General features: G+C 48.6%; 1 protein-coding gene across 1 annotated transcript; it reads left to right on the forward strand.

Moving 5' to 3' along the window:
* On the forward strand, nt 16134-18318 carry CHAC1 (ChaC glutathione specific gamma-glutamylcyclotransferase 1). Its single transcript, XM_021403347.1, has 3 exons — nt 16134-16415; nt 16503-16538; nt 16623-18318. The coding sequence occupies exons 1-3, from the start codon at nt 16173-16175 to the stop codon at nt 17106-17108; spliced, it is 765 nt and encodes a 254-aa protein (XP_021259022.1). The 5' UTR covers nt 16134-16172; the 3' UTR covers nt 17109-18318.

Below are 26477 nucleotides of genomic sequence, written 5' to 3' on the forward strand. Positions count from 1 at the left end.
AGGGCCGGGCCAGCAGGGGGCGCCCCGGCAGCGCGGCCTGCAAGGCGGGGAAGGGCGCCGGCGAAGCGTGTTAGCGCGGTCCCCGCGAGAGAGGCTCTGTATTTATCACCCCTGTGGCTGAAAGGCTTCCCCAGACAGGATCTGCGCTGTGGAAAGCAAGCACCCTGCGGTTGTTAAGCCCCGGACGACAGGGGTGTGGGAAGCGCTACGTAAGGGCCCCTCAGTAAGACAGGCTCTGTGCCTCGTGACTCACTCCTCAGGCCAGCTGGACATTGCTCCGGTGCTTCTGCATTTTCCTTTCTTGTGGTTTGCAATGATCTCTTTGCAAGGCCCTCTCACCTAAGTGGCTTGTAAGTAGAAGGTGATGTGGTATGTACTGCCAGTAATTGTTAGCTTTAAGGCAGAAAATGCATTGAAGAAGGCAGACTGCGTACTGCTAAGCAGAGGTGATGTTCCAAATAGCTCGGTGAAGGGCAACCATCCACAGAACAGAAGATGCATCAGTAGAGGATTTGGTCTGGGAAACCAGAGAGATGCTGTAACGACGTACTTGGGGAAGGAATGCTCTGTGTTGGCAATGCAGGTGGGAGGTCAAGGGAGGCTGCTTCTAGCTTTGCAGGTTCTCATCTACTGTGTACAAATGCATCCGTGACTCTTGCTTGTGTGTCCACCTGCAGAAAGCCGCCGAGCCTGGTGCTGCCAAAGCTCAGAGCACGTGGGGGAGAGCTCAGAGCAGCTCAGCAACCAAGGTGCTGCCTGAAGCTTGAGCAGATTGCAGCTTAGCAGGATGCCAGCACATGGCATCTGCCTGGCACTTTATTGCCTTACGTCTCACCTACCACAGGCAAAACAAAGCAAAAGTCACCACTGCCACAACAAAAAACAGCTCCGTTCCTTCACCTTCTGCCTGCCTTGTTGAAACGCTCTAAGCTATTTGAGGAAGGAACTGTTCTTTGCTGTGGCATACACAATACTCAGGTGCATCTGAACCACAGCACAGGAAAGACCCTGGACATCCTGAACTACAGAATGAAGACAAAGTAGCTGTAACTGTTGAAATGAAAGCTGATTTCCCAAACTGACCCTAAACGAACATGACAAACACATGCTTTTACTAATGAAACATCCAGCAATAAGATTGTGCCACTACCAGTGATTCCAGAGCAATATAAAGCTTTATGTCTATTCTATTTGTGCGGTGTTGTCAGAAATCTGAGTAGGCGATGGTAGCAGGGCACGTTCTGTTCATTAACTGTATTACAGGCTGTCCCACCACGCATAACTGTGGGGCACATGGCTGGGAACAGGCAGGAAAGAAACAGATCATACCACACAAATCCAAACTGGCAGCGTGTGAGAGTGGGTGAGAGCTCTGGTGCTGAAGGAGCTCTTCATTGTGTAACAGCTATCACACACAGATTTTATCCTTGGAAAGCCAAGCACCTTCATCTGTGCTAGAGGGCCGGGAGAGCAGTAGGAAAGGGCAGTAAGTATCTGCAACAGATCCATAAGCTTCATACATGCACGCTCGGACTTGGAGCTCTTCTGGGCCGGAAAAACAGCTTCTCTGAGCAATGCTGTAGAGCTGGTAGAAGTCTATAGAGCAGTCACAGCCCATGACTACAGCACTGGGGCAGTGCAGGCTCAGGGTAGGTGGCAGAAAAATAGAGTAGTAGAATAATAGAAGCAAGAATAGAGTAAGGGGGCTGACAGTTAAACACCCTGTGCTGCATGACCACAGGCACGCACTGTTACTCTGAGCAAGTTTTGTGGCCCCAGAGATAGCTTACTAACAGTGGGAGTACACATGCATCATTGCATGGTCACAGATGAAAGGTGTCTGCCTGAAGTACTTTTGAAAATAAAGAAAAAAATAATGTGCTTAGAGAGCTTTGCACAGCTCTGGGACTGCAACAGCAAGGTCACAAGTGATCTGGTAAATAAGAAGTCCATATCGCGATGGGGAATGTAGCCAAGGTGTTGCAGAGTGCTGCCTGGAGGGAGAGGTGCCAGGCTGGAGCCACAGCAGGAGGGTGGGTCATAAAACCGATGTTACAGTACAGACAAGGGGGGGCAACTAGGACATTTCCAATGAGATCAAAAAACCATCTCCCCTCTCCCAAATCTGTAAGATGTGGAATAGACTCTGTTTCAGAAACCTGGGAGCTCCCATGGAGCCAGGGACTAGATCTAGCCCCCATGCATGTGGCTGCCCTGAGAGTATAGAGTAGCCCCATTTATCATTTTCTAGGACTGGATGAATAGGTCCAAAATGCCTTTACATTAACCCATGCACACACAGCTCATATGTTCCTCTGGTTCTCTGCTTTTCTACGTATAGAAGTATTACTGGACAGTTCCAGCATGCCGTTTCTTACAACCCAGACAGATCCCATTCTGAAGTGCAAGGAAAGCTTGTGCTAACAGAACAAAGAACAAGCAGCAAAGAGACATGGCACTCAGTTTTGACTTCTCAGCCAGCTTCATACTAGTGTACTTGTACTGACTCCAATAGAGTTACACGGGTGTGAAACAGGATCACAGGAACACAGGGTGAAGCATTTATTCCCCCTCTCCTCCCTGTGCCTTCTGTTCAGGCTCTGCACCCACCCTCTGTGCGGAATTTACCCTCACATCCTCCATCAGGTCTTGCTACCCACTACAGGTTACAGCAGGGGGTTGGACAGAGCTTTGAGACCCTCTGTCAGCACAGGCTGCCTCATCACTGAAGACAAACACCTCTCTGCTCTGTCCTCCACCTCACTGTCACACTGGGGGATTCACCAGAGTTACTGTAACAGCACAAGCTGAAAGCAGTGCTGAAAAGCCTTGTTTAGGCTTCAAAAACAGACTGCCAGAGCTGATTCCCTTTTCTTAAGGAGCCTCACCATGGAGCTGTAGGTCCTGTGGGGATTTGTTTGTTTATTTTAAATAAATACCTAATTACTTCCATCCATCCTCTTCATATTCCAGGTCAGCAGCTGACGGTGACGTTTGAGAAGGACTACATAGCATGAACCTTCATGCTCTTGGACCACTGAGAAGCTCACCTGTGATCTCTAGACCTTTCCACTTGCACTTCCTTGTGGAGAAATTCCTGCTAGCTCAGGATGACATTCCTGCCAGACTCTGAATGTCATCATATGGAGATCTGCTCCCACACAGAAGGGCGCAGAAAAGATGATGTGCTAATGAGATACCTTCTTATCCCTGCTGTCAGTTCACTGACTCTCCCTCCTCTTCTCCCCTTCCCCTGAACCACAAATGTAATCGCTTTCCAGCAGCACTGCAAAGAGCCCAGTCCATCTGCAACCCTGGAATCCCTCCAGAGGGCAAAGACTTGGCGTTGTGCTTCAAATTATCTTGTATTTCCTCTAGAGAAGAGGGAAGGAAATATCAACCAGGGCACCAGTGCAGCCAAACTGAGCCATTGAAACGGGGCCAGCATCCCTCTTGCCATTGGACTACCCAGGCTGTCCTCCTGCCAGCACTCAGCAGGCCATCACATGCCTGTTGCCACCGTGTCACTACTGCTGCTACTCTGCTTGACAGTATGACTGGTGCCTGAGCCTCCTCCTCCCATGTCCTTCTCAATATATTGCCCGCTGTAGTACTTAGCACCCAGTAAGCAGTATAATATCTAATACAAATTGTATATCCCGATGCTTAATTTTTCTCTTTTGCTCTGTCTCTCCACCATTAGATATCTTTGATTTATCTACTGGGCCACAAATATTTACAAACTATGCCATCATCTTCCAAATAAGCAGAGTGGTGTATCTTGAAAAGTTCACTTGAAGCTTTACCTGAGCACATGGAGCATGGGAAAAAGAGTGGTTCAGTTGGACCTGGCGATCTACTTTCCCTCCACTGCTCTTTCCAGATGTGAAGTGGGGCTGATACTCACCCTCCTCTGAGAGGGATAGTTAGTGTGAGGCACTTGTGCCTCAGTGAGTTACACTCAATTAGCCAGTGTAAAAAAGAGTTCTAGAGGATACTGATGCAATGTCTGAGCCTGCTCAGGCAAGAAGAATGCACAGATTAGAGCATGGTCAACGTTATGATTCTGCAGTACTTATGGTCTGCAGAAGGCATCAAATCATTCCAGGTGTCCTGGTTATCTTCTACATCATCTCTCCCCACGCAGATTAGAGATTGCTGAGAGGGCAATGGTTCTGCTTAGTGCCCTTGGAAATGAATGAGTTCTGGCTGCTTTTTGAGTAGCCCAGTCGCAGACTTGGATATTATTCGTTATTAAGTCCAGTGCATTAAGTGACCAGCAGACATCACAGAAAATCTGGGGAATTCAGCTCGTAACTGTTTTGATCCAAATTTTTCCGGGGAAAGGCCAGTGCAGCAACCAGTGGATTGGCTCACACCCATGGATTTCTCCTGCTTTAGGACTCCTCTGTGTTCTTTACTGCCAGTACACAGGAATCTGATGCAACCTTTGCTGTGTATCTCACCAACACTATGGCATGCCACAGTGACCCTTCTGCCCAGAGACTGGCTCCTCTCACCTCAGCACGCATTCTAACATGAGCAATATGCGAAACATGCTGGCTGTTACACACCCATACGATGACACCTTTCTTCCATTACCACCAGCACAGCACCTTGTAACTCCTTTTTAATTACTCTCAATCATCCCTGGCCACATATATGTCTAAAGAGCAGCCAAAAATAGCTCAAGGAAAACAGAAAAATTCTGCTACAGGAAAGCAGGTGAAGCTTGACAAGGGAGTTATTTCTCATCCAGAGGTTCTGCTGGAGTCTGGTCTTTACTCCCTTTTGGTGCAGAACCCATGACTGCATGAGAAAAACCTCACATCTGCTGATGTTTGAAAGAAGAGGCATGCCAGAATTAACTGATTATTCAGCATGCAGCAAGTCACTCTGACTCTGTTGTATTGTGACTTGACAGGGGAAGAGAAGAGACACAACCCTTGGCTTAGATTTTCTTGCTCTTATTTCTATTGTTTGACTCCAAGAAATGCAACTCATAAGCTTTGCATTAGAGGAACAGATCCCTCCGCAGCTGCATCCATCTCCATTTCAGGACACTTCATGACCATACAGCAAAATCTGTGTTTGCACTTAACCTGCCTACACAGGTATCCACCCACAATTTACTCACTCATGGCCAAGCCCTTCACAAGAAAGAGCTGTCTGCTCACCCATAGAAATCCAAGGGCTAAGAAATTCACAGACTCTGCTGCACTGCTTTGTGAGATATGGCAATGCAAACTTGGAAAGACATTTTAATAACATAGCTAAAGGAAAAGAGGGATGCTTGGAGGTGGGTGTGCCCTCTGAACTGCTGTGCCACCAACTGTTAGCTCAACCTATTGCATAGCAGTTCGCATGCTCTGCTCATTTAAGCTAAAAATGGATACACAACCCTGCAAGCGGGTCTGGAGGGGCAGTGAGAAAAAGAACACTGAGTGGTAAGCTTTCCACATGGATCTAGAAGAGAACAGCTGTCCACAGCCTCACTACAAGGAGATCCTGTGTTATAGGCTCCAGTTTCAGCACAGGAGGTAATGAAGACGGGGACAGGACAGGAGTAGGTGGCCAACATCTCAATGAGAGATGAGTTATTAAACAGTCTCTGAACAGCAGTCTGATCACCTCAGCCACCTCCAGAAGTGAGGAAAAGAGGTGCTGGCAGGTTCAGAAGGATCCTTCATACCTCTGACTCCAAAGACATCTGTTACACTCAGTCTCAAATTGAAGAAGCCACTAACTACTTAATCTTAAGCACATGATTACGTTCAGCATCAAGGAATTTAAACACATTCTAAACAGTCTTCATAGAAGTATCTCCAATAATTGTGATCCAGTCCTGCTTTGGTATGATCCTCATTTTCTTGTGTTCAGCATCAGGGGGTCCAATCATAACACTGCACATGGAGACAGTCAGTTCACAACTGGGCAGTGCCATGACTGCACATTCCTATTTGAAGCAGTGGAATTTAGCATAAAGCTAAAGATAATGGCGTTAGCCTCCATGGCCTGACTTCAGAAAAAAAGCCTCCACCAGCCAGCATCTTGCAGAGCAGCACACAACTGGCTTCTTGCCATCCACCTCTGCTTTAAGCCCCTCTCCCTCAGACAGCGCAAGATTGCTGCTACCGGCAATGGGACCAGAGCTTGTGAGATTTGAGGGTGAATTCAAAGGAGAAAATGATTATTCGAGAGAGTTGTTCACCTCATAAAGAGTGATAAAGCAACAGCCTTCCTGTCTCAGCCAGCATAGATCTCCTGAAATGGGAGTTCTACCGGAGGCAAGACTAAAATGTAGGGAAAAGCCTCCAGCGTAGTGCAGCATGACACATGTGTACCCCACAAAAGTAAGAATGGGCTGTGCACCTCCCGGTGTGCAGAGAGCAATCTCATATTCATTAGAAGCTGGAATGCAAGCAGCTGTGCAACAACTTCGTTACAGTGGTCTAGGGGATCTGGGGTAAGTTTGCTTACTTACAGGTGGGAAGGAGTCAAGGGACTGGTTTCTATCCGATACATACACATAACAGAACAAACAGTTTTTCCTCAGCAGTGCAAACTGTACCATGGCAGGTTTCACACATCATTCGAAAGGCTGAATCTATCAGCTGTTGTCCTGGCACCAGTGCAACATTCCTACCTCACAAAAATCTGGCTGAGCCTTATGTAACCTCAGGCTATGGGTAGTAGCAACATTAGTAAACAGCTGGTGACGATGCCTCTGCTTGTGTACAGCATTCCAGCTTAATCATTACATCATGTACCAGTCACTCTGGTTATGACTTTGATATTCCACTGATACAGGAGTCGTCAGCCTCCAGCGCTGTGCAACCAGAGTATGCACAGCTCCAGGACAAGATTCCCCGATGTCCACACTGTACAGCTCACTGCCAGATCTCACGCTGGCCATTAGCAAGCCAAGTACCTTGGTAAAATTCAGATCCAGATTGCTCTAGATCACTTCACACATCGCCCTGTGCTGCTGCAACCAGCTGGGTGTCTCTGGTAGATGAGTGCTACAGGTGAGGTACTGGACAGGCTGGATGATTTTATGTTGATTATTTGTAAAAAGCAAGTAAGCCACATCAACCTCACTTCTCCCTCTTTTCCACTCTCCCAAAGAAGTCTCATTTATTTTCAAGACCCCGAGGGATTCATATGACGGTAGACTTGCACTACCCTTTACTCTAGCCAAAGCAACTGCACTTCCATTCTGATCTGGTGGGTTTTTCACTGTCAGTATGCAAACATAAATAACTAGACAGGATATTTAGCACTGGGAAGAGATCACAGCACTTCAAGTTATCAACAAGCTGCTGAGAGCTGACAGTGATGGGTGGCAGTGGGGGATGTCACAAGGAAAACTTGGTATAAATAGGTGAAGCTGTTGAATTCAGTATAGCTATGTTTAGCTTGTACTCAGGTCAGTTCCAAAAAGCACAGCATGTAGCAGGCTCTGGGATACAAAACAAAGCTGGAAATTCAAGACAGAAGTCCGCAACAGAATTATGTCATGGCAGAGTTGGGAAAGGTTGGAGCCGGGTCAAGATCAGCAGCAGAACTGGAGCGGACAGAACAGTCTTGTAGGGAATACAGACAGGTCAGAGTCAGCCAACAGAGATGCAACATCAGGACATGGTCAGCAAGTGCAGGAAAAAGTTCAGGGGTCACTGCAGCTACATGTGCAGAGAGGTTACCCAAGCAGATGTGAGAACATGGCAAAAATAAACAACTTGTTCTGTCAATGCCGCATGCTGGCTTTGGCTGCAGAAACCAAACCACAAGCAAAGCATGACACATATCCTGGTGGAGCAGAGCTTTATTTCCTGGAGCCCACAGGTTAATAGAGGCTGAGGAACTCTTACGTGGAGATCATACACCTTCATAAATGATCTTAACCAGCCAAGAGCTCAGTGCTGCCAGCCTGCATCACTTTGCAGCCAGTCTCACTGCTAGCTTGTAGCCCTGCACCTGTCCCTTGAGAAACAGTGTCCCCTGCACAGAAGGGCACACAATGCCGAGAGTTACTTTTCTGTGGCCTCCCAGTTGGCACCAAGGAGCACAGAAATGCAGAGTCAACACTTCCCACACATGGCAAGGAAGCCCACCTGGAACATATCTCCGCACCTCATCAAAGCTGGGGAGCTACTCGTCCTTTCTAGGCATTTGACCTGCAGGCTGACAGCAGCCTTCTCACCCCACATTTGGCAAGGAAGCAGGGAAGCTGTAAGTGATGAATGGACTGGTTGTACTGTGCCACAAGAACCCTGCTTGTTTAGACATTCGATCACAATACAGCAACACAGCCAGAACATCATCCAAACACATCTGAGCCTCATTACACCCAGGGAGTGGATGCAAAGGACACAGACTCTGGGTAGTCGCTTCTTGCTTCTGCCTGGGGAAAGGAGGAGGAGTTGCTGCCTCCAGATACAGTGTTGGTGGCAGAGCCAGGGCAGGAGCTGAGGATCAGGGCAAGCCCAGCTGCTGCATCTCTGCAGTCCCAGGCAGCCGTCCCACAGATTGTGGCATGAGTCACAAGCAGCAAGATGCAGCAGCCCAGGGCTCCCAGCTGCAGTACGTGCCTGCAATCATGTTCCCCAAATCACCCCCTTGCATATAGCAGCCATGAGGAATTCAACCCACTTTATACTCTTGCTCTGACTCACCCTGATGATTTTCATAGCCAGCACAGCAGCAGCCTTTGCTGGGCAGGCAGTGCACAAGGCCTGGCCACTGAAGTTCCTCCCACCTGCCTTCTGTTGCCACCACAGCCATGACCTGACGCTATACACTCTACCTGCTCTATTTCACTACTGCTGCACTTCCTGACCTCTCAGTTCAGGTGGGTTGGAAGCTTCCTATCTCCTACACCAAACAGAAGGAGACTTAATTTTGAAATTATTTGTCCGCATTGCCTTTAAGAGCTGTTAAGTATCTGAGAGTCATGATATCCCCATAAGGGAAGCATCACACCAAAACTCAAGGGTTACAACGCATAGAAATCACCAGGACCACCCTTGGTGGGCTCACAGCCAACATACAGCAGCCCTGTCCAGGCAGGACCAGAACAGGAAAAGCATCTAAGTATGGTCGAGAGTAGGAGGATGGTGCCCATTACTGGCAACACACAAAGTCATAGAATCATTAAGGTTGGAAAAGACCTCTAAGATCACCTAGTCCAGCTGTCCACCTTCCACCAAGACTGCCACTAAACTGTATCCCTAAGTACCACATGTACATGTTTCTTGAACGTCTCCAAGGACAGTGACTCCACCACCTCCCTAGGCAGTCTGTTCTCACAGCACAGACACAACGGGCTGGGCAGGCTGCTGGGTAACACATGCTACTCTTGCACTTGTACTGCAGGCTGAATGAGAATGTCTCTATGGAGCCTGAGTGCATGCATGCAAGTCCTCTCCTCTGTGCCTGTTCTCCTGGCATGCAGCTTTGTCTTCGGGGGCCTGACACAGAGGCTGACACACAGATGCTCTCACTGAATTAAAGAGCTGGCACAACTTGCTTATCAAATTTGCCAGGGCACCACAAGGAAGACAGGCATCGCTCAGCAGGTGTGCAAGTCATTTATTGGCTTAGTAAGTGGGTTTTTTTCCCCATACTATTTTGTTCTAAATAAATATCATTGTGCTTTAAGCAAGGTGGGGTTCATTGGCTTGTTCTGCTCCTCCTCTTTGGAAAGAGCACCTCTAATTAGCAACAACAGATATTCAGGTCTCCTGGGCTAATGACAGCAAGGTTTAGCAAGGGAAATGGCAGACCTACATGATCAGACCAACGCGAGAAGAAAACTGCATTTTATTCTAATAAAGATGAGCCAAAGTGGATACAACACAAAAAATAACAAAACAAATAGAGTTATTGTTAAACCAGAACATCCATTAATACCAGAAAAGCAAATGCATGCAACACATCTACAGTTATTTTTCCAGTATCAAAGCAGATCTTGATATAGATAGCAGAGGTACTGTGATATAGAGACAAAGATTTTCAACTGTTTGCTAAAGGATTTCTCTCTAGAAATGCAAGATAGAGATGTGCTCCTAACAAACACCAAATGTTTCCTAGCACGGCCACATTTAAAGCAAAGACTGCTGGTATTTGTGACTACAAAAGCCTGCTTGTTATGATCTGCAACATCAGGACCTGTTAGGGTGATCACTTTGGTGACAGCAACCAGACTTTTTAGTAACTTCAAGGAAAATACACATCATATTTGTTTATACTGCAACACAAAAATAGTTTTCCTTTGCATTAAGCATCGTACCTCCTAGCTCCCTTGCTCACAGCAAGGCTCAAGCACTCAAACTACAAAATGCAACATGACACTCACATGCGCACATCACAAAAACAGCAAAGGAGAAAGAACCTTGTGAAGGAGCATCTTCCTACAAACATAGTTCCTTACCTCTCTTTCTTCTCACATGGTGAATGGTTAATTTCTTACTTCAAGCAGAAGAGCAAACACACATCCTCCTATCCCCCCTCCCCCAAAACAACCAACCTCTGCCTCCTTTTTGCCTTGTTAAGGCTTCAGACGAGTGAGTGGTAGGTGGGTTCCTTCCTCCCTCTGATGAAGACTATTAGTACCTGCTGCAGGTGCAAATTCTCTCCCTTAGCCATGGCAAGGAGGGAGCTCTTGCTGTTCTGTTAGTGCATCAGTCAGACACTTCAGGACTCCCAGTTTGGATCTGCTGGAGGCTTTGTGGTCATCCTTTTGCTAGCAGTGTCTCAGCTTCAGTAGAAAAAGAATCCCTAATATCTAGGCCTCAGACAAACAATGCAGACAGTGCTCATTGTGAAGACACAGCTGTGAGCAGGTCAGGTCCCAACCTCATCACTGCAAAGAGATGAAGCTTTCCTGACACCAGGAACCTCTTGAAATTCTGGAGCTGGGGACCAACTGACTGAAGCTATACTCAGGCTCTTTCCTGTGGTGCTCCTCAAATGGAAACCTGCTCTTCAGATGCACTGGGTGGAGAGCTAGGTAACAGACATAATGGATCTCCAGGCTAAGCCTCTCCTCTCCACATAATGTTAATGTACTTTTGTGCCAGCTCAGTTTGAACACAACAGCTCCCTTCTCTCCCTTTCTCCCCAGTCACTGGGGTAAACCCTATGATGTTAAACAGCCCTATTCCTTTGTTTACATATGGCCAGACTAAGCAGTCCAGCAGCCTCTAGGAGGGAGAGCTCTTTATCACCCCCTTCATCCTAACAGCTCTTCCCTCTTCTGTCTGTGCTTTCATTTTGCTTTGGAACTGCAACAGTCCCTCAGCCAATGCTGTTGCAGAACAGCCCACTGAAACTGCAACTCCCATTGATTTGGCACATGTTGCCCTTATGTGCCCTGGAACCACACAGCTGTATCGCAAAAAAACAGTAACCAGCTGATGCACCCAGATTCACTTCTCTTCACCCACTGCAGTTGTCTCCCCTTCACCAGCTCCTGGCTACATCGCAGCTAATAGCTTGTCATGCATCACCCTGCAAAATACTTTGCTGATGCCTAGACAAACAGAATCTACTGTACGTTCTCTTGTCTGCAAAAGTCATTTACTGAAGAAAGCTGTGAAGTTAGTCTGCAGTGAACTGTTTTGCTAAGCTTATTGTGTGTTTCAACTATATTTACATCCCAAGTTTTTTTTCCTGTCAAAGCACATACTAGAAACTGTTGTGTTACTGAGGTCAGGCTAACAGGTCTTTGGTTTTCTACACCGCATTGTATTTTTCATGCCTCAGATATGAGCACTGTTCTGTTTTCCAGTCATGTGGTGCCTGCTCCACTCGGATACATTTACATTCTCTGCTTATAAACACTTGGCGCGCCTGTTCTTTCACCTCCCTTGACATAAGCACGGGAGCTCTTAGAACATTGCTTTCTCTTCAAGTACAGTACTTTTTTATTTTTTTTAAACACAGCAAAGTGCCGAAGGGAGGTTTTTCTTTTCCGTCCTGTATGAGCAACCTAATACTTCTTGCACCCTTTCTGAATTCAGCTGGTTGCTTCCGTAAACACTTGTCCTTCCCCACTAAGGCTGCAAATGGCAGATTGTTTTCTGCCTTTGACTGAGGGTCTTCCACTTTTCAGTCTTCGGACTCTTCATTCTACCTGCTTCTGTAAGTTCCTTCACTTTTCTTCAAATCTACTTTGTTAAAATAAATTTTTTGTTGTAAGCACATTTTTTCTTCTCTTTATGACCAAAGTGAAACTAAACCATGCCACTGAAGCAGCCTGGGTGAGGTGCTGACATTTGTAGCTGAGGCTGAGGTTCCCAACCCAACTCATGTGATCCTAGCCACCTCTTGTCCCGGGCTCACTGCAAAGCTGCTGCTGTGGACATCCACCCAGTTCCTCAGAACACTCTCCCAGATGTCAGCACAAGCCTGGGAAGCAAGGCCATGCCGTGGGGAGCCAAGTACAGCAAGTTACAGTGCACCAGTATGAGTCAATCCTGTTCCTGGCTCACAGTCTGGCTCTTGAATGAGCTCTCAGCTTGGGATGCCGTGTGCTCAGGCAAAGGTACTGTACTCAGCTGTTACAGTAGCAGAGTGACCAGAGACATCGAGGCCAGCTCCTGCCAGTAGGTCAAAACTGTCCCCAGGCTCCAAGTGAGAATGGAAGGGGAAGCTGGCAAAGGCCATATTGCAGCAAGTCCCTTCTGTGTACAAGACTCAAAAGCCAAAAAAATAATGTGGGGTTTTCTCTGTAGGACAGTAAACTCCCAGGCCATGGGAATGGATGCATGTGAGAACTCCTTTTGGATCAATGGATTAGTTTTCCCCTTTTTTTTTCCCGCCTACATGGAAATAGTTCAAATACAACTCAGGTCTGTCATGACTTAAAATCCATTCCTATCTGTCGGCACACAGCAGTCATTGGGATATGAGTTGGGCACACTGCAAAAAACTGCCAACCAAACTGACCACCATCAGAGCTGAAGCAGCCATAGTGCTGAAGTGGGTCGGCAGCAGCAGCTCAAGTTCTGTCCTACATAAGATCCTTCAAACGACTAAACCTATTATTACCGTTGATATGTACATCACCTGGATGCGGAGTCTTGTTTTGTTGCTTTGGTTTTCACCCAAAAAGTTGCTCTGTATGCACAGAAACTCTTTGTCATCCTGGATACACAGGCTTTTGTTTTTCTGCCTGGAGTCCTTATGGTACCGTATCTCCTGGAGTTAGGGTTGTTCTCTTTAAAGTTCTGGTAAATCCTCTGCAATTTTTTTTCCATTCTCTTTGCTCAGGACTGTATTTTCCCCCAGAGCTAAAGCAGTTGGTAATGACAATGCCTTCCCTTTAGATGCAGCAAACAAGTCCAAGTAACAACCACGTACTCTTCCATAAAACATTCCTGATCCCCAAGCTCTTATCTGGAAGCTTTGACAATGCCATTTCTGTATTTGCATGTGTTTGAAACACGGGCATGTGTGTAATCATACGTTATACATTCCTGATAGCAGATTCATAAATGCCATAAGATTTGGGTTCAACAAACAGAAGCAAGATACTCAGTGATGTGTGTGGATGTGGCAACGTGGATATCAGGGGAATGGTTATTGATTTACATCACTAGAAAATTTTTGTGGCATTGTTTGAACTTCATGATAGCTGTAATCTTTACTGAAGCCTTAAGGAAAAGGGGCAGATGGGTTTTTTCAGATCTATTGTTTGCTCACTGTAGATAGAGGGAAGCGATGCCAAGCTGATGATGGAAGACGTGGTATCTGAAAATGAGCAGCAGTCTTCCCATCCCCAGTCAGTACCTTCTGAGTAGAACAAGTTTTGCTAAAACCCACCGTGTGTCTTCAGTTTATTGAGCCTGATAATGAGAGCCCGAAATGCAAGATGAAGCTAATGACAGTTTCAATCCACTGCTATGTGTCATGCCAGCCCCGCTGTTGGTTACTCTGGCTCTGCGATGACTCAATGCTCTCCTGAAAAACAGGCAGCTGTGGCACGGCGTTAGTCACGGGCACTGACACAGAGAATGCTCATGCTGGGGAAGTACAGCATATACTGCTAAAGAGAAACTAGGTCTTCATTTTCCTGCAGCATGGGAAAACCAGTTTCAGGATGTAACAAGTAAAGCTACAGTTGGCTTTTGTCCCCCTTCCTGAAGGTAAGCAAAAATAATAATTAAAAAATGCTTAACAGCAGGGAGGAATTTGTATATTTTTTAATAGTTGGCCACTGTCTTCCATTCACTGCCTTCACTGCCTTCTACTTCACCCCAGAAACTACATCCTATTCCTCCACTGCTGCACCGCATTGTCCCTCACACCTACCTGAGCATTACAGTGGCTTAGTTTGGAGGCTGTTCTCCTTGCCCTAGGAACGCAAGCTCCGACAGCACCGACAGACACAAAATCCTCCCCTTAGTACCCGCTACTCTCCGTAGCTCCTACGTGTGCCGCTCAGCCCCTCCTCCCCTGCAGATCCTCAGGCCCCTTGTTTTAACCAAAGTAAAATGAAGGTATAGGCAGCAATGAGAAACGGATTAATGAAAGCCTGAAGCCAACAACATTCCTCAAGTCTTGCTGCACATGTCATAACTTCAAAAGCAGTCTTTCCCCAGGCTGTGCTCCTAATAATAGAGCAATATTCCAACACCTTTACACAACAAAATCAGATACTTGACTTCAAAATGAGTTTTTAACCTCACACCTAATTGCTCCAGGTGTAACAGCACTGAAGGGAGCAGAGACCTGCAGTGTTCAGCAGGCGTGGGATCTGAATCTGGCCCCCCGCAAGTCTCGCTTTAGGCATCAGTTCCTGACTGCAAATCTTGGAAATGGAAAGGAGCTTTTTCTCTCCCTTACTCAGCAAGCATGCAGCCACTTCCCAGCAGCATATTTAATTTCTTTATGTGTTATTCCTTAGCTTGTACTAACAGATAAAGGAGCTGTTGCTTCACTTGTGAGACTGATGCCTAACCCAGCTCATCTGTCGGATGGATAACATTCACATCCTGGGGAAAGCTGGAGAAAGAGGGTACATTTTTTTTACTGCTTTCAGTAAGAGCAGAACCTAGCAATATCTTCCTCATCTTATCTCTTAGACGCTGATTTGCCTGTCGCTGTTTGTGCTTTTGCTTGATAAGGGCAACACAGCCGCATCTGAATGGGACAGAGCAGTGACTGAATTCCCAGGTGAAACTGGTGTAATTTGAATGAACGGCCATAAATCTGGAGCAGCATGGGTGTGCAGTGTGAGGGTTTACGAGGACTCGGACAGCCCTGTACCTGCAAGCCAGAGTGAGATGGAGAAGGCGACTGAGCAGTGCACAAGGAGGGAGAGCAGGAGAGGAGCACTGAGGAGCAATGTGCTCTGTTAGGGCTGACTTTGTGATGGATCTCCCCAGGCGCCAAGTCCGAGTGGGACACACCGGGGCTGGGGAGCAGGGCACGCTTTCTATATAAGGCATAGCAGGGCAGATGCGACGGCCGCGTCGTGTCACCCACAGCGCGGTGCAAAGGTACAGGGAGCAGCCGGCGGTGTGTGTACTGTAGTTGGAACGCCCTGTTACGTGGGACGGAGAGGTGGGGGCCCGCTGGAGGGAGGCCAACAGGAAACAAGCAAACAGCGCAGACTGGCCGTGCGGGGCGATGAGTGGAGGGGACAGAGCAAGGACGAATGGTTCCGTATGGCCTCCGCCGCCAAAACGAAGAACTTTGTAACGTGCGCCCACCCCTCAGAGCGGGCTAAACGCCGGCCCAAGCATAGCCCTCACGCACAGAAAGCCCGTGGGCTGCACGACACGTCACGGACTGAGAGCCCACGCTCCAGCTTGGGGAATGCACTTCACTGCTCGATCCTGCCCCATTCCCTCGCCTTTGGGCTAACTTTACTGCTCTCGTTTGACCCCCGCACTTCTCAGCTCCATCGCTTCGCCCACTTCGGCTCCGACCCGCTCACGCACAGCCGGAGCCCCGGCCCCGCCGCCAGCGGGGCGAGCACCGCGGGTAACGGCCCCGCCTGACGCAACCCGCGCCCCGCTTTGCCCCATGCGCGGCGCGGAGCGGCGAAACAGCCCGCCCTCGTTGCATCACCCGCCGTGGGCCGGGCCGGGCGGGCGGGGCGACGCCGCTGCGGCCTTTAAAGGGCCGGGGCGACGCGTGCATCCCTAGCAGCGCCCGGCGCAATGAAGCGGGACGCGCAGAGCATCCAGGAGTACCCGGGCCGGCCCGAGGGGCCGGAGCTGCCCGCAGCACCTTCCTCCTCAGCCCCGGCCGCGGAGCAAAAGCCGCGACTGTGGATCTTCGGGTACGGCTCGCTGGTGTGGAGGCCGGGCTTCGAGTTCACGTCGCGGAAGGTGGGCTTCATCCGCGGCTACAGCCGGCGCTTCTGGCAGGGGGACACCTTCCACCGCGGCAGCGAGGGCGCGGTAAGCGCGGGGCGGGACTGGGCGCGGGGCGCTGCGGGACGGCTGAGCAGCGGGCCTTAACGCCGTCCCCTTGCTCTCTCCCCACAGCCCGGCCGGGTGGTGACGCTGCTGGAGGACTGCGGGGTGAGTAGGGCGGCTGGTGCCGCGCTGGGGGCCGCGGGCCGGTGCGATGCCCACGGGGTGCGACCGCCCGCCCTCTCGTTGCAGGCGTGCACGTGGGGCGTCGCCTACGAGGTGTGCGGGGAGCAGCAGGTCGCCGCCTCTCTGCAGTACCTGAACGTGCGCGAGGCCGTGCTGGGCGGCTACGACACCAAGCTGGTCAGCTTCCACCCGCAGGACAAGGACGCGGGGGAGCCCATCCAGGCCCTCGTCTACATCGCCACGCCACAGAACCCGTCCTACCTCGGCCCGGCGTCCGAAGAAGACATCGCGGCGCAGATCATCGTCTCAAGTGGTTGTGCGGGCCACAACGTGGAGTACCTGCTGCGGCTGGCGGACTTCATGCGCTACTTCTGCCCGCAGGTGGAGGACAAGCACCTCTTCTCCATCGAAGAGGCCCTCATTGCCCTCCTGCCCTGTCTGTGCCACTCGAAGAAGGCCCTGGAGGAAGCGCCCGGCGTCCCACAGAAGGCTGAGATGGAGAGATTATTGCAGGGCTCCAGCAGGAGGGATGAAACAATAGGGACTGCCTGAACTTTGACAGAAACATACAGGGCTGAGTGGATGGAAGGAAAAGGATGAGGGAGGGAGGGAGGAGGCAAAAGGGGCTGCACGGTTCCTGTTACACCCCTACCTGTAGCACCTGCAGCCATTGCCGCTTTCCGGGTGGGAAGCAGGTATCTAACTAGAGCTGTGCCCTAAGGCTTGATTCTTGGGGTGAGACCTGGAGCATGCGCTTCCTCAGGAGGAGAAAGAGGCTCATCTGTTCTGTGCACTTCTTTTTTTTTTTTCTTTATTTTTTTTAAATCTTGAAGACTGGTTGAGCAGGACTTGACTGGGTTTTAGCAGTATACTTGTGTTCTACCTCAGGCGGGCCAAAGCTGTTGTGTGGTGGTAGAGCTTGGGTAGGCTCTGCCAAATGACTTTTTTCCCTCCTGTGTCCCACCTCCAGTGCAATACAAAGTGAATGTGCCTCTGTGGGTCCTACTTCCTGGTGTTGAAAAGGATCACACTAATGCACTTACTTTTCTAAACTGTTATGTTGTATTTATTTTGTGTTGTGTATCTTCTTAGGAGAGGTGTCAGGCTGCTTACATGCCACTGTGGGATGCAGCCCATGCTCACCTTTGCATCGGTGCCTTCTTGCTTTAGCTCAGTTTCCTGAGACACTCAGCCTCTGTCAATGACAGCAGCTTTGCTCTAGACTTCACTGACCTTGTGCTGCTGCAGGCTCAGCTGACGCTGTAAGAAACTGTCCTGTGTAGAAGCTGTGGGAAAGCTGTCTGATGCAGCGGCACTTTAACCAGCCCTGTACTGGATTGCCCTCTGGTGCTTTAGGGTAAGGTGGGCTTCTGGAGAAGAACCTGAGGGTTCCAGCTCCATACCCAGAACTGTGCTTGGTAGATTTGTACTTAACTGCAAAGGACTATCACTGAACATAATGCAATCCTGGAACCTGCTTTGTCAGGAGAAACAGAGGTACTGCTGCAAGCTCAGGCTTCTCAGCTTCACGTATTAACAGCATGAAAACTTATAGTATTTGGAAAGGAAACTGCTGCTACTGCAACTAGCAAAAGAACTCCTGAGAGCTGACCTCTAAGACACTTGACTCCTTCCAATCATTGTTCTTTAAAAAAAAAAAAAAAAAATAGGGAATGTTTCCATTACTGTGGCTTGTACGTATACAAACTGGTACTGTGCTGTGCCCAGTAATAAAACAAGCTGACAAAGTCAGTCCTTTGTACTTCTTTTTGTTGTTGTTGTTATTGACTTCAAACTGATCCTTATTTTTAATGTTTGATGGTTTTTGTGTCTGTTTTCTGCTTTCCAAACTTAGCTGGTAATGCTACTGTAGTTCCCATGTATTTTAAAAAAAAAAAAAAAAAAAAAGTCTTGCTGCTGAGCAGCTTCCCTCAGCCAGATTTTCTAGAAGACACCCATTTCAATACTTCACTTTAAGCAAAGTGGCTTTGATCATTTTCCCCACTCCCAGCCAGTGCTGGAGCACTGTGCTGACACCAGCTGTAAGCCGGCCCTGCTTACAGGGTGGGCAAGGAAATGTAGCTCTCTGGGCACGCCAAGGGCTTTTTACCTGAGCTGACCTTACTCTGGCTGCTTTCACAAAGTAATAGCACAGTGCCAGGAAGCTGCCACTTGCAGCAGGCTCTGCTGACTGTGGTGGAGGAGAAATGTCCTCTTCTGCCTTGCACGCAGCTGCTGTGCACAGGGACATGGGACAGCTGCCCCGCTGCCTGATTCCTCTTGTTACAAGCTGCCTCAGTGCTCAGATAACAGTGCATACCTGCATTACCTGTCCCAAAACAGGAGTTACAGAGTGAAAACTAATTGAAACAGCTTAATTTAGCACTAATTAAAGGCAAGTAATAGTCTAGAGAAAACTCTGCTTTCCCCACTCTGTGGAGGCTCTCACTTCAGCTGAGCAGCTGCATCTCCCCTGGGTGCTGCTGCAGAGAGTACTCAGCTTGCAGGAGTGAGGGCACTCGGCAGGATGCCCGTGCTCACCTGGCTGCTGCCAACAGAGTGGCTCCTGGATGAACTGCTGCTGGCACCACTCTGAACAGCATCTCATTCCCTATAGAGGACCACAAGACAGCTTTGGTGTAACCCATAGTGCCTTTCTGGAGATGCTTACGTGTGGGAAAGGCCCTGTTGATATCAGTCTCCTGTGAAAGAAAGCAGTACCATAGCTGATGGGCAATATGGTGCTCAGCTGGTGCTTTGGGGAAAGCCCCAAGAGAGCCCCATCTCACCCACCTCCAGCTGTGGTTTCCTGGCACTTTGCTGTGGTTCTCATGGGGGCAGCCTGTCAAATCTCACTCCTTCCCCAGCTGTTCAGTGTCTCCGGCTTGCCACTAGCCACCAGCTGGAACATTCAAGTGTTATTTTTTTTAACTTATTTGCAGGGAAATGCACTCTCATCTTGAAAAATGAAGTATTTGCAGCACAGACACTTTCCCAGTTGTAACAGAAACATGTTCGCAAACACCACCACTTACTTCCCAAGTCTAAAACCAGCACATTTCATATGATCCACCTTCATTACAAATGTGGTTACTGTGGTTTACATAGAGCATCACTGAGCTGCAAACTCACCAGAGCTCCGTGCAGGACCAGATGCTCAGTGAGGCTCGCTCTCTCTGGCGAGGAGGGCACTCCAAAATGCCCAAGCCAGGAGGGGCAGGGAATGAGCAGCACTCCTCACTGTGTACCAGACAGCAATGCCTCGGTTGAGCCTCCTTGAGGACAATGTACGTTTGGACATCCAGAAAGCAGGGCCAGCACTGCTCTGAGGAGCACCAGGGAGCTGCAGGGAGGGAGCAGCCACGCGTGCCCCCAGCGTGTGCAGGGCCCTGGGCCTGCGGGCAGCACGCGAGCTGCGGGAGGTGGCACGCGCCGACTTCAGCAGCTGCTGCGGGGGGTGAGGCGGGAGGCGCGTCGCACATGTGTTGCTCCATATGTGCCTGCTTGCCGCTCAGGAGGCGGGCCGAAATGTGCGCTTAATTACCTACAGATGCTTCACAGGCAGGAGAAAAGTAAAAGACCAAAACAAAGAGCGCTTACCAGGGCTCCCGGCCTCAGCATGGGTCAGTCCCAGCCTCTGTGTGGTGAGTGAGGAGCGGCCCGCGTGATTGTTACAGACGCTGCAGCGGCTGCGCTCTGTCCGGCACTCCCATCTGCAGCAGGGTCTGAGCAGCGCCTCATGCATGCTGCAGTGTGGATGTGTTTGTCCAGAGATAAAATCTGGCCCAGTAACGGTGAGGAAGGGGAAAGGAGGGGCTGCTAGCTGGTTGAGATAGACTTTGCATGAACCAGCTTGAATCACCCAGCACACAACACGCAGATGCGCTCACACCATAAAGCTTCCCAATGTAACACATTCCTCATTGCTCAGTGCCAGAGCGGTAGCACTGCCCACAGCCTAAAGCTGTAAGCCAGCCTGGGCCTGCAAAATTCTTCACGGAACCTGAAATTGGTTTGTGTTGCATTCAACTCAGTGAGCAGAGCCCAGACAGAAGATTCTCCCAAGTCAGACCTCCCCATTTGGTACAATCACATTTCAGAAAGCACAGATTTCAGCAGCATGGGATCCAAAGGGCTGCTCGGAGCTGGCAGACAGGCAGGCACAAGCATGGCCCCAGAATAAGGGTGACAGTGACATGCCACCAGCTCAGAAGGAACAGAGGGGACAGGGAACGGGTTCAGTCAGGCTGAAGAAAAACTGTGCTTGCAGCAAAAGCAGTGTCCGCTTGGCAGGCCTGGAACTTCCTCCTACTGAGATGCCTTGGCTTAAGTGACAGCCTCCCTAATTTGTGTGCTGTATTAAAGTTTATTGACATTGCATTAGGAGAGGAGGGCGGAGGGCAGGGGCACTAAGGACAGCCCTGTGGAAAGCTCTACATGCTGTGTTTACAAACCCCGCGCACTTTTTGTTTGGTTTTGGATGTGCCTTATTCCTTCCCAGCTCCCTTTTCATCTCCCACCAGTGCCAGTCAAGCTGATGAGTGTTTATGCTCCTGAATTCCTGAAGCACAGCCAGTACCTTGAACTCCAGAGAATGAGACTGAAATAACGTGGAAGGTCAGGGAAGTTCAGAGCAGAGGGGCTGTTTTCCTGGCTGGGGACACCATGCTGTTCCAGACCACGCTGAGCTGCACTGGGGACAGAAACAAAGGCTGCTCTCAGGCCCTCCTGTTTATGCCACTTTCTGCCTCCCTCATCTCACTTCTAATGGGACACATTTCTGTGGACCCTCAATGAAGGCTGCCAGTGATTGGCTTAGCCCTGCTCTGAGGGCTGAAGAGACACCTGGTGGCTGCTGGCACCTGAAAGGCTGCCAGAGGGGTTTTACCACAGTGCACACAGCAGGAGAAAGCCCCGCACACCGCTTTGCCCATACACAGATACTGCAGCACCCAGAAATCTGCTACTGCTTCACCCACAGGAAGAAAACTCAGAGGATGACTTTAGTACAGAGGAGGTTTCACTCGCTGTCCTTCAGAAACATGACTAACATGTTGGGGCACGTGCTGGGGACATGCAGGCCTACGCCACTGGAGCTGGAGCAGCGCAGAGCACCCACAGATGTTCTCAGCACATTGGACACACCATGTATCCTGCACAGCTTGCTGCATGGCAGGCCCTGTCCCAAACACCTTCACGTGCAGGTGGCTACAGAGCAGTTCGGGCTAGCAGGGGCACTAGGGCTCGCCAGGGTAGAGCCTCAGCTATCTGCTCTGCTCCTCCACCATGAGCTGAGGCTATGGGCTGACCAACACTGACTGCACAGATGCTGGTACCCTTCCACAGACTTGTATCCAGTCCGCTTACAGCAATTACAGTTCCACTGCGAACAGCCTCAGGAGCAACCGCAACAAAGTATACATGCCACTTGAAAACATTTGGAAAACAAACCAAAAAAGCTGCTTTTGTTCTCTCTGTGTCTAGATGGGACATCTGCATTTCCAAATCCCTCAGGCAATGCTGTTTCCCCGCTCACATTTTGGCAGAGCGGCCAACACGTGGCAGGGCAGGAGATACTGTTACAGACAAGTGGGATTGATGGCTTTGTCCTCAGGATGCTCCCATGGGCATCCAGAGCTGGAATCTCTTTTATTTTTCCAATGAGGTACTCATTTCCTTTAAAAAAAAAAAAATAATAAGCAACACAACAGACCCCAGAGTACATTTCAAACAGCTAGCAGGTTTGGAGATCATATATACACATTCATTCTTTTGGTCTGCTTTATAAGAGTGTGCTCTTCTCTAAGGCATTCTTTGCCATCACACAGAGAGCGACAGGGGCAGCGATGCCAGCCCCAGACAGACTCCTATCTTGCCCTGCTACCGAACTCCCAAGACAGGAGCCAGATGAAATCACATCTCCTGGTGCCACATAGTACACTCCATTTTGGCAGTGTTGGCATCTCTAGACTACATATACATTGCATCTATTCCTGGAAGTGCATCCTATAATTTGAGGACCCATGAGTTCTGCACTGTGGAGAGAAGGAACTGTGGGTCTGGCCACATTTAGAGTACAAATCTACAATTTTTCTTCCAGAGGGTTCTTTCCTCGTTTCACTTGATGGAAGGAAGCTCGCACACAGGCAGCAGCTCCATTCCTTTTTCTCCCACGCAGTCCTGTGTTTACTTACACACACCTTGCTCCAAATGCCAGGGACCATCCCCCATTTTCACTTTCCTCTAGAAAACCAATACAACCACAAAGACCTTTGCAAGCTTTAAGTCAGCCTCACAACACCTCTGTGAAGAGGCATTACTTGTGTTTTACAGATGGAGAATGGAAACATAAAGAGCATAATTTCAAAAGCATACACTGACTTCACACTGCGAATCATTAAGGGATGGCGGTCTTCAGAGCACTTGAACTGTATGTTAGGTGTTTAGAGATCACCCTCTGGGGAAAAAGTAATGTGCGCTGATGTGACCAGCACTCAGTCATGATGCAAACATGCAAAAGCCATCAGAAGTTTTCATGGATACCCTTACATTTGTTCAATAAGAATCCAAGGCTTTGCAAGTTCAGGAATTCACTGTTCTTTAAAACTTCATGTACCGAAGTTTGCATAATATTTATTTGCCATCTAAAACCTTGGCAGAAAAACATCTAGGTCTATATTGTGTGATGTGCGTGTGTGCTTATTCTAGACACATCACTCAGATTTGCTGCAGCCCCCCAACCTCTTCGCTAATGGCTTTGGCTCGCAGTTGCTGGCGGATCCAAACCTCTCCTGTGTTTATTTCTGTAACATCTCAGACATAGGCTCTGTTTTAAATTAAGAATTTAAACAACATTACTTCTCTCATTTGCTATCAATTATATCGCTGCAAGGGAGAGCTGGGCTCTCTAATCTGTTGGTGAATACTTTACTGACCCAACGCTCGCTCTTAGCATCAAATAACTCGATTTCAGGCAGACACAGAGATACATAGCTGAGGACAGCAAACTGCGTTGTAACCAAATTACACTCATTACACAATACATACCTCTGATTGCATATGGCAACAGCAAATTATCAAAGCCAGAGAAGCCAATCTCCTTCAGCAAAGCTCCCGATGGTATGTTTCAAAACACACAAATCACTTGGGGTTGTAACAACCCATCATGGCTTCCAGTCCCAAATCACCACTGCGTTTAGAAACCTATTGCACTTCACAGATGCAGCTTCACGTCAGTAAGTTTTCAATGTAGTTAATAGGAATTGAGCAGAGTGACAAATTGCTAAACAATTGGCAGTTATTTTTTCCATGTTAACCAGACTAAGGTACGTATATCACATTAAAATTATGACTACGAGCAGACACAGTAACTTCTTCTGAACTATGAACAACAAAGAGAATGATGTAAGACCGCAAGCTCCTGGACTATCAGATGTCATGACTCTGAGTTACTGGTTCAAAAGCACTTGAAATTCAGAGATTTACATTGTGCCATTATTCATCTTTAGATCACAGAATCATTAAGGTTTGAAAAGACCACTATGATGATCTCGTCCAGCCATCAGCCCACCCCCACCACGCGCACTGGCCATGTCCCTCAGTGCCACATCCACACGGTTCTTGAACCCCTCCAGGAACGGTGACTCCACCACCTCCCCAGGCAGCCTGTGCCAGTGTACCACCGCTCTTTCTGAGAAGTTTTTCCTAGTATCCAACCTATTCAAGTGTAACTGTTTCAAAGAAATATTGTAACACTGTGGATGCAGATGAAACTAAATAAAAGAAAAAGCTGGATGAAAAACAGAAGAGTGTTCAGCAGGGATGTAGAAGCTGCATTCGTAGTGCGTGGAAGGAGCGGGAAGAAACAAGGCACTGGAGAGCCCTCACATCAGCACCTGCTGGATACACGGAGGGACCAGAACCAAGAAGTTTTCTGGACATTAGTTTTCAAGATTCTCCTACACTTCATGTAGACCAGCCTCCAAAGGCTGAATGTCTCTTGCAATGGAGAAGTGTGGAGCTTCTTAGGCAGCAAAGCAGCCCCCAGGCATGAGTTGGCCACACATCATTTTCCTGATGTGTCAGCAGCTCACTCTGCTCAGCAGCACGCAGCTCATGGCAGCCACACGGCAGCAGCTTCGTGTGGTGTAAAAAAACCGAAAGCAACATTCAGCCAGCTAATGCCAAATTTGCTGTCTATTCCATGCTTAGAAAACAAAACAAACAAGAACTACGAAGCACCTTGCATGAGCCCAGTGAAATCTGGGAAAGCACTGCAATGGGGACCATAGGGAGGATAAGGACTACCAAAGGTGACATCTTCAGTGAGGTCACATCTTTATGAGCCAACGCACAAGAACACAAACAAGAATTTCTGTGTTTGAATTCTACAACAGTAAAAAAAACAAAAACAAAAACAAAAAAACACCAAAAAAGCCAAAAACTGAACAACAGACATCTCACCATGCAAAGAGGGCCCCTGCCTGTGATTTACTCCTTCCTAGAGGAAGGTTTATGTCAGTTGTGTGACAGTCCAAAACAGCAGGAAATTCCCAAGCAGGCTCTTCTCATATCAGAGCAGCAATGACAGGCTTTTTTGGTTTGTTTGTTTTTAATGTTGGTGAAGGTTTATTCAGAGTCACAATGCTCGTGCATCGTGTATGCCTAGCTTTTTTTTTTTTCCCCATAGTTCCCACAACCTTGTGATGTAGGGCTGAGGGTCATTTCTTTAAAAATTAACACCTTTTAACAGAAACATTCTCCGGTGACCAGAAACCCTGAAGACAGCCCATTGGTCTTGAGAACAGTTAGGTAATGCTAAGGAGCAAGGAAGAAAAAACAGGTGCTTGACAAATGTCATAGTTATGACAAGAGACTCCGCGCCACATCACACCTCACTGCTCTTGTGCTGCGGTACAGAGGGGAGGGCTTAACACTGACACTGTGGAAGAAGGAAGAAACAGCCCCTGGGACAACTCAAGAAGACATGGAAGTGGTTTCAATCTCTTCCTCCCCTACCTCATTCTATCAGTGATGCTCATCAGCTAAGGAAGGAAGGTGTCATTTCATACCTGAGCAATGAAACACTTCCTCATGCCTGAGATGCAGATGAATACCCTCATATGCCACTGGAAGAACATTATGTGAATAGCTCGGTACAAAACACGTGGAAGAGCCATCAGCTCTGTGGTAAATTCACCTTCCTGAGGGAAGAGGTGGGAGCTAAGAGGAGAATGAAGCTGGAAGAAATCCAACTCATCTTATCATACATTTCTCCATTCCATAAGGCATTTGGGGTAGGCTTCTCAGAATGGTTCGGAATCTGAACGCTACAAGAAAGACGGTTGTTTACAGTGCAGATCTGAGAGCTCGGTTACAGTGCTGGCTGGATCTGAGAGCTCAGGCCATCTGTATCATCCTAACAACAGCGCTCCTAAGAGAAACAATGAATTGCCCCTTCCCCTCTCACTCACCACTACATACCTGGTGCACGCTGCAAATCAGAAAGAAACCCTTCACAATTCAGGGAGTGCTTATGCCTAGGGGCATAAGATGCTTTATTTCAGCATATTTGTCTCAGTTAGACTTAACATCCAAGTAGCATCTTGTTGGGCAGACAGCTTTCAAGCACTTCCCAGCTACCTGAGCAGAAGTTTCCAGAGGACAGCATGGAGTGCACAGTCACCTCTTCTTGAGCAGGAAGGCGAGAACAAGACACGCCTATAAGGCTCCATCAGAGTTATAGCGTGTTTCAGACTGAACAGCCAGTCAAAAGGAAAGAGGCAGAAGTGAGAGGAGGAAGAGCCTTTAAACACACCTGGGATCAGAAGCAGAGCAGCTCACCCTGCAGACAGGAGGAGATGAGGATTGCAGCACTGCAGGCAGCATTTCCCACAGCGCTAAACCCACATCCTGCCCAAA

This window comes from Numida meleagris, chromosome 6 (genome assembly GCF_002078875.1).
Source record: "Numida meleagris isolate 19003 breed g44 Domestic line chromosome 6, NumMel1.0, whole genome shotgun sequence".
Classification (NCBI taxonomy): domain Eukaryota; kingdom Metazoa; phylum Chordata; class Aves; order Galliformes; family Numididae; genus Numida; species Numida meleagris.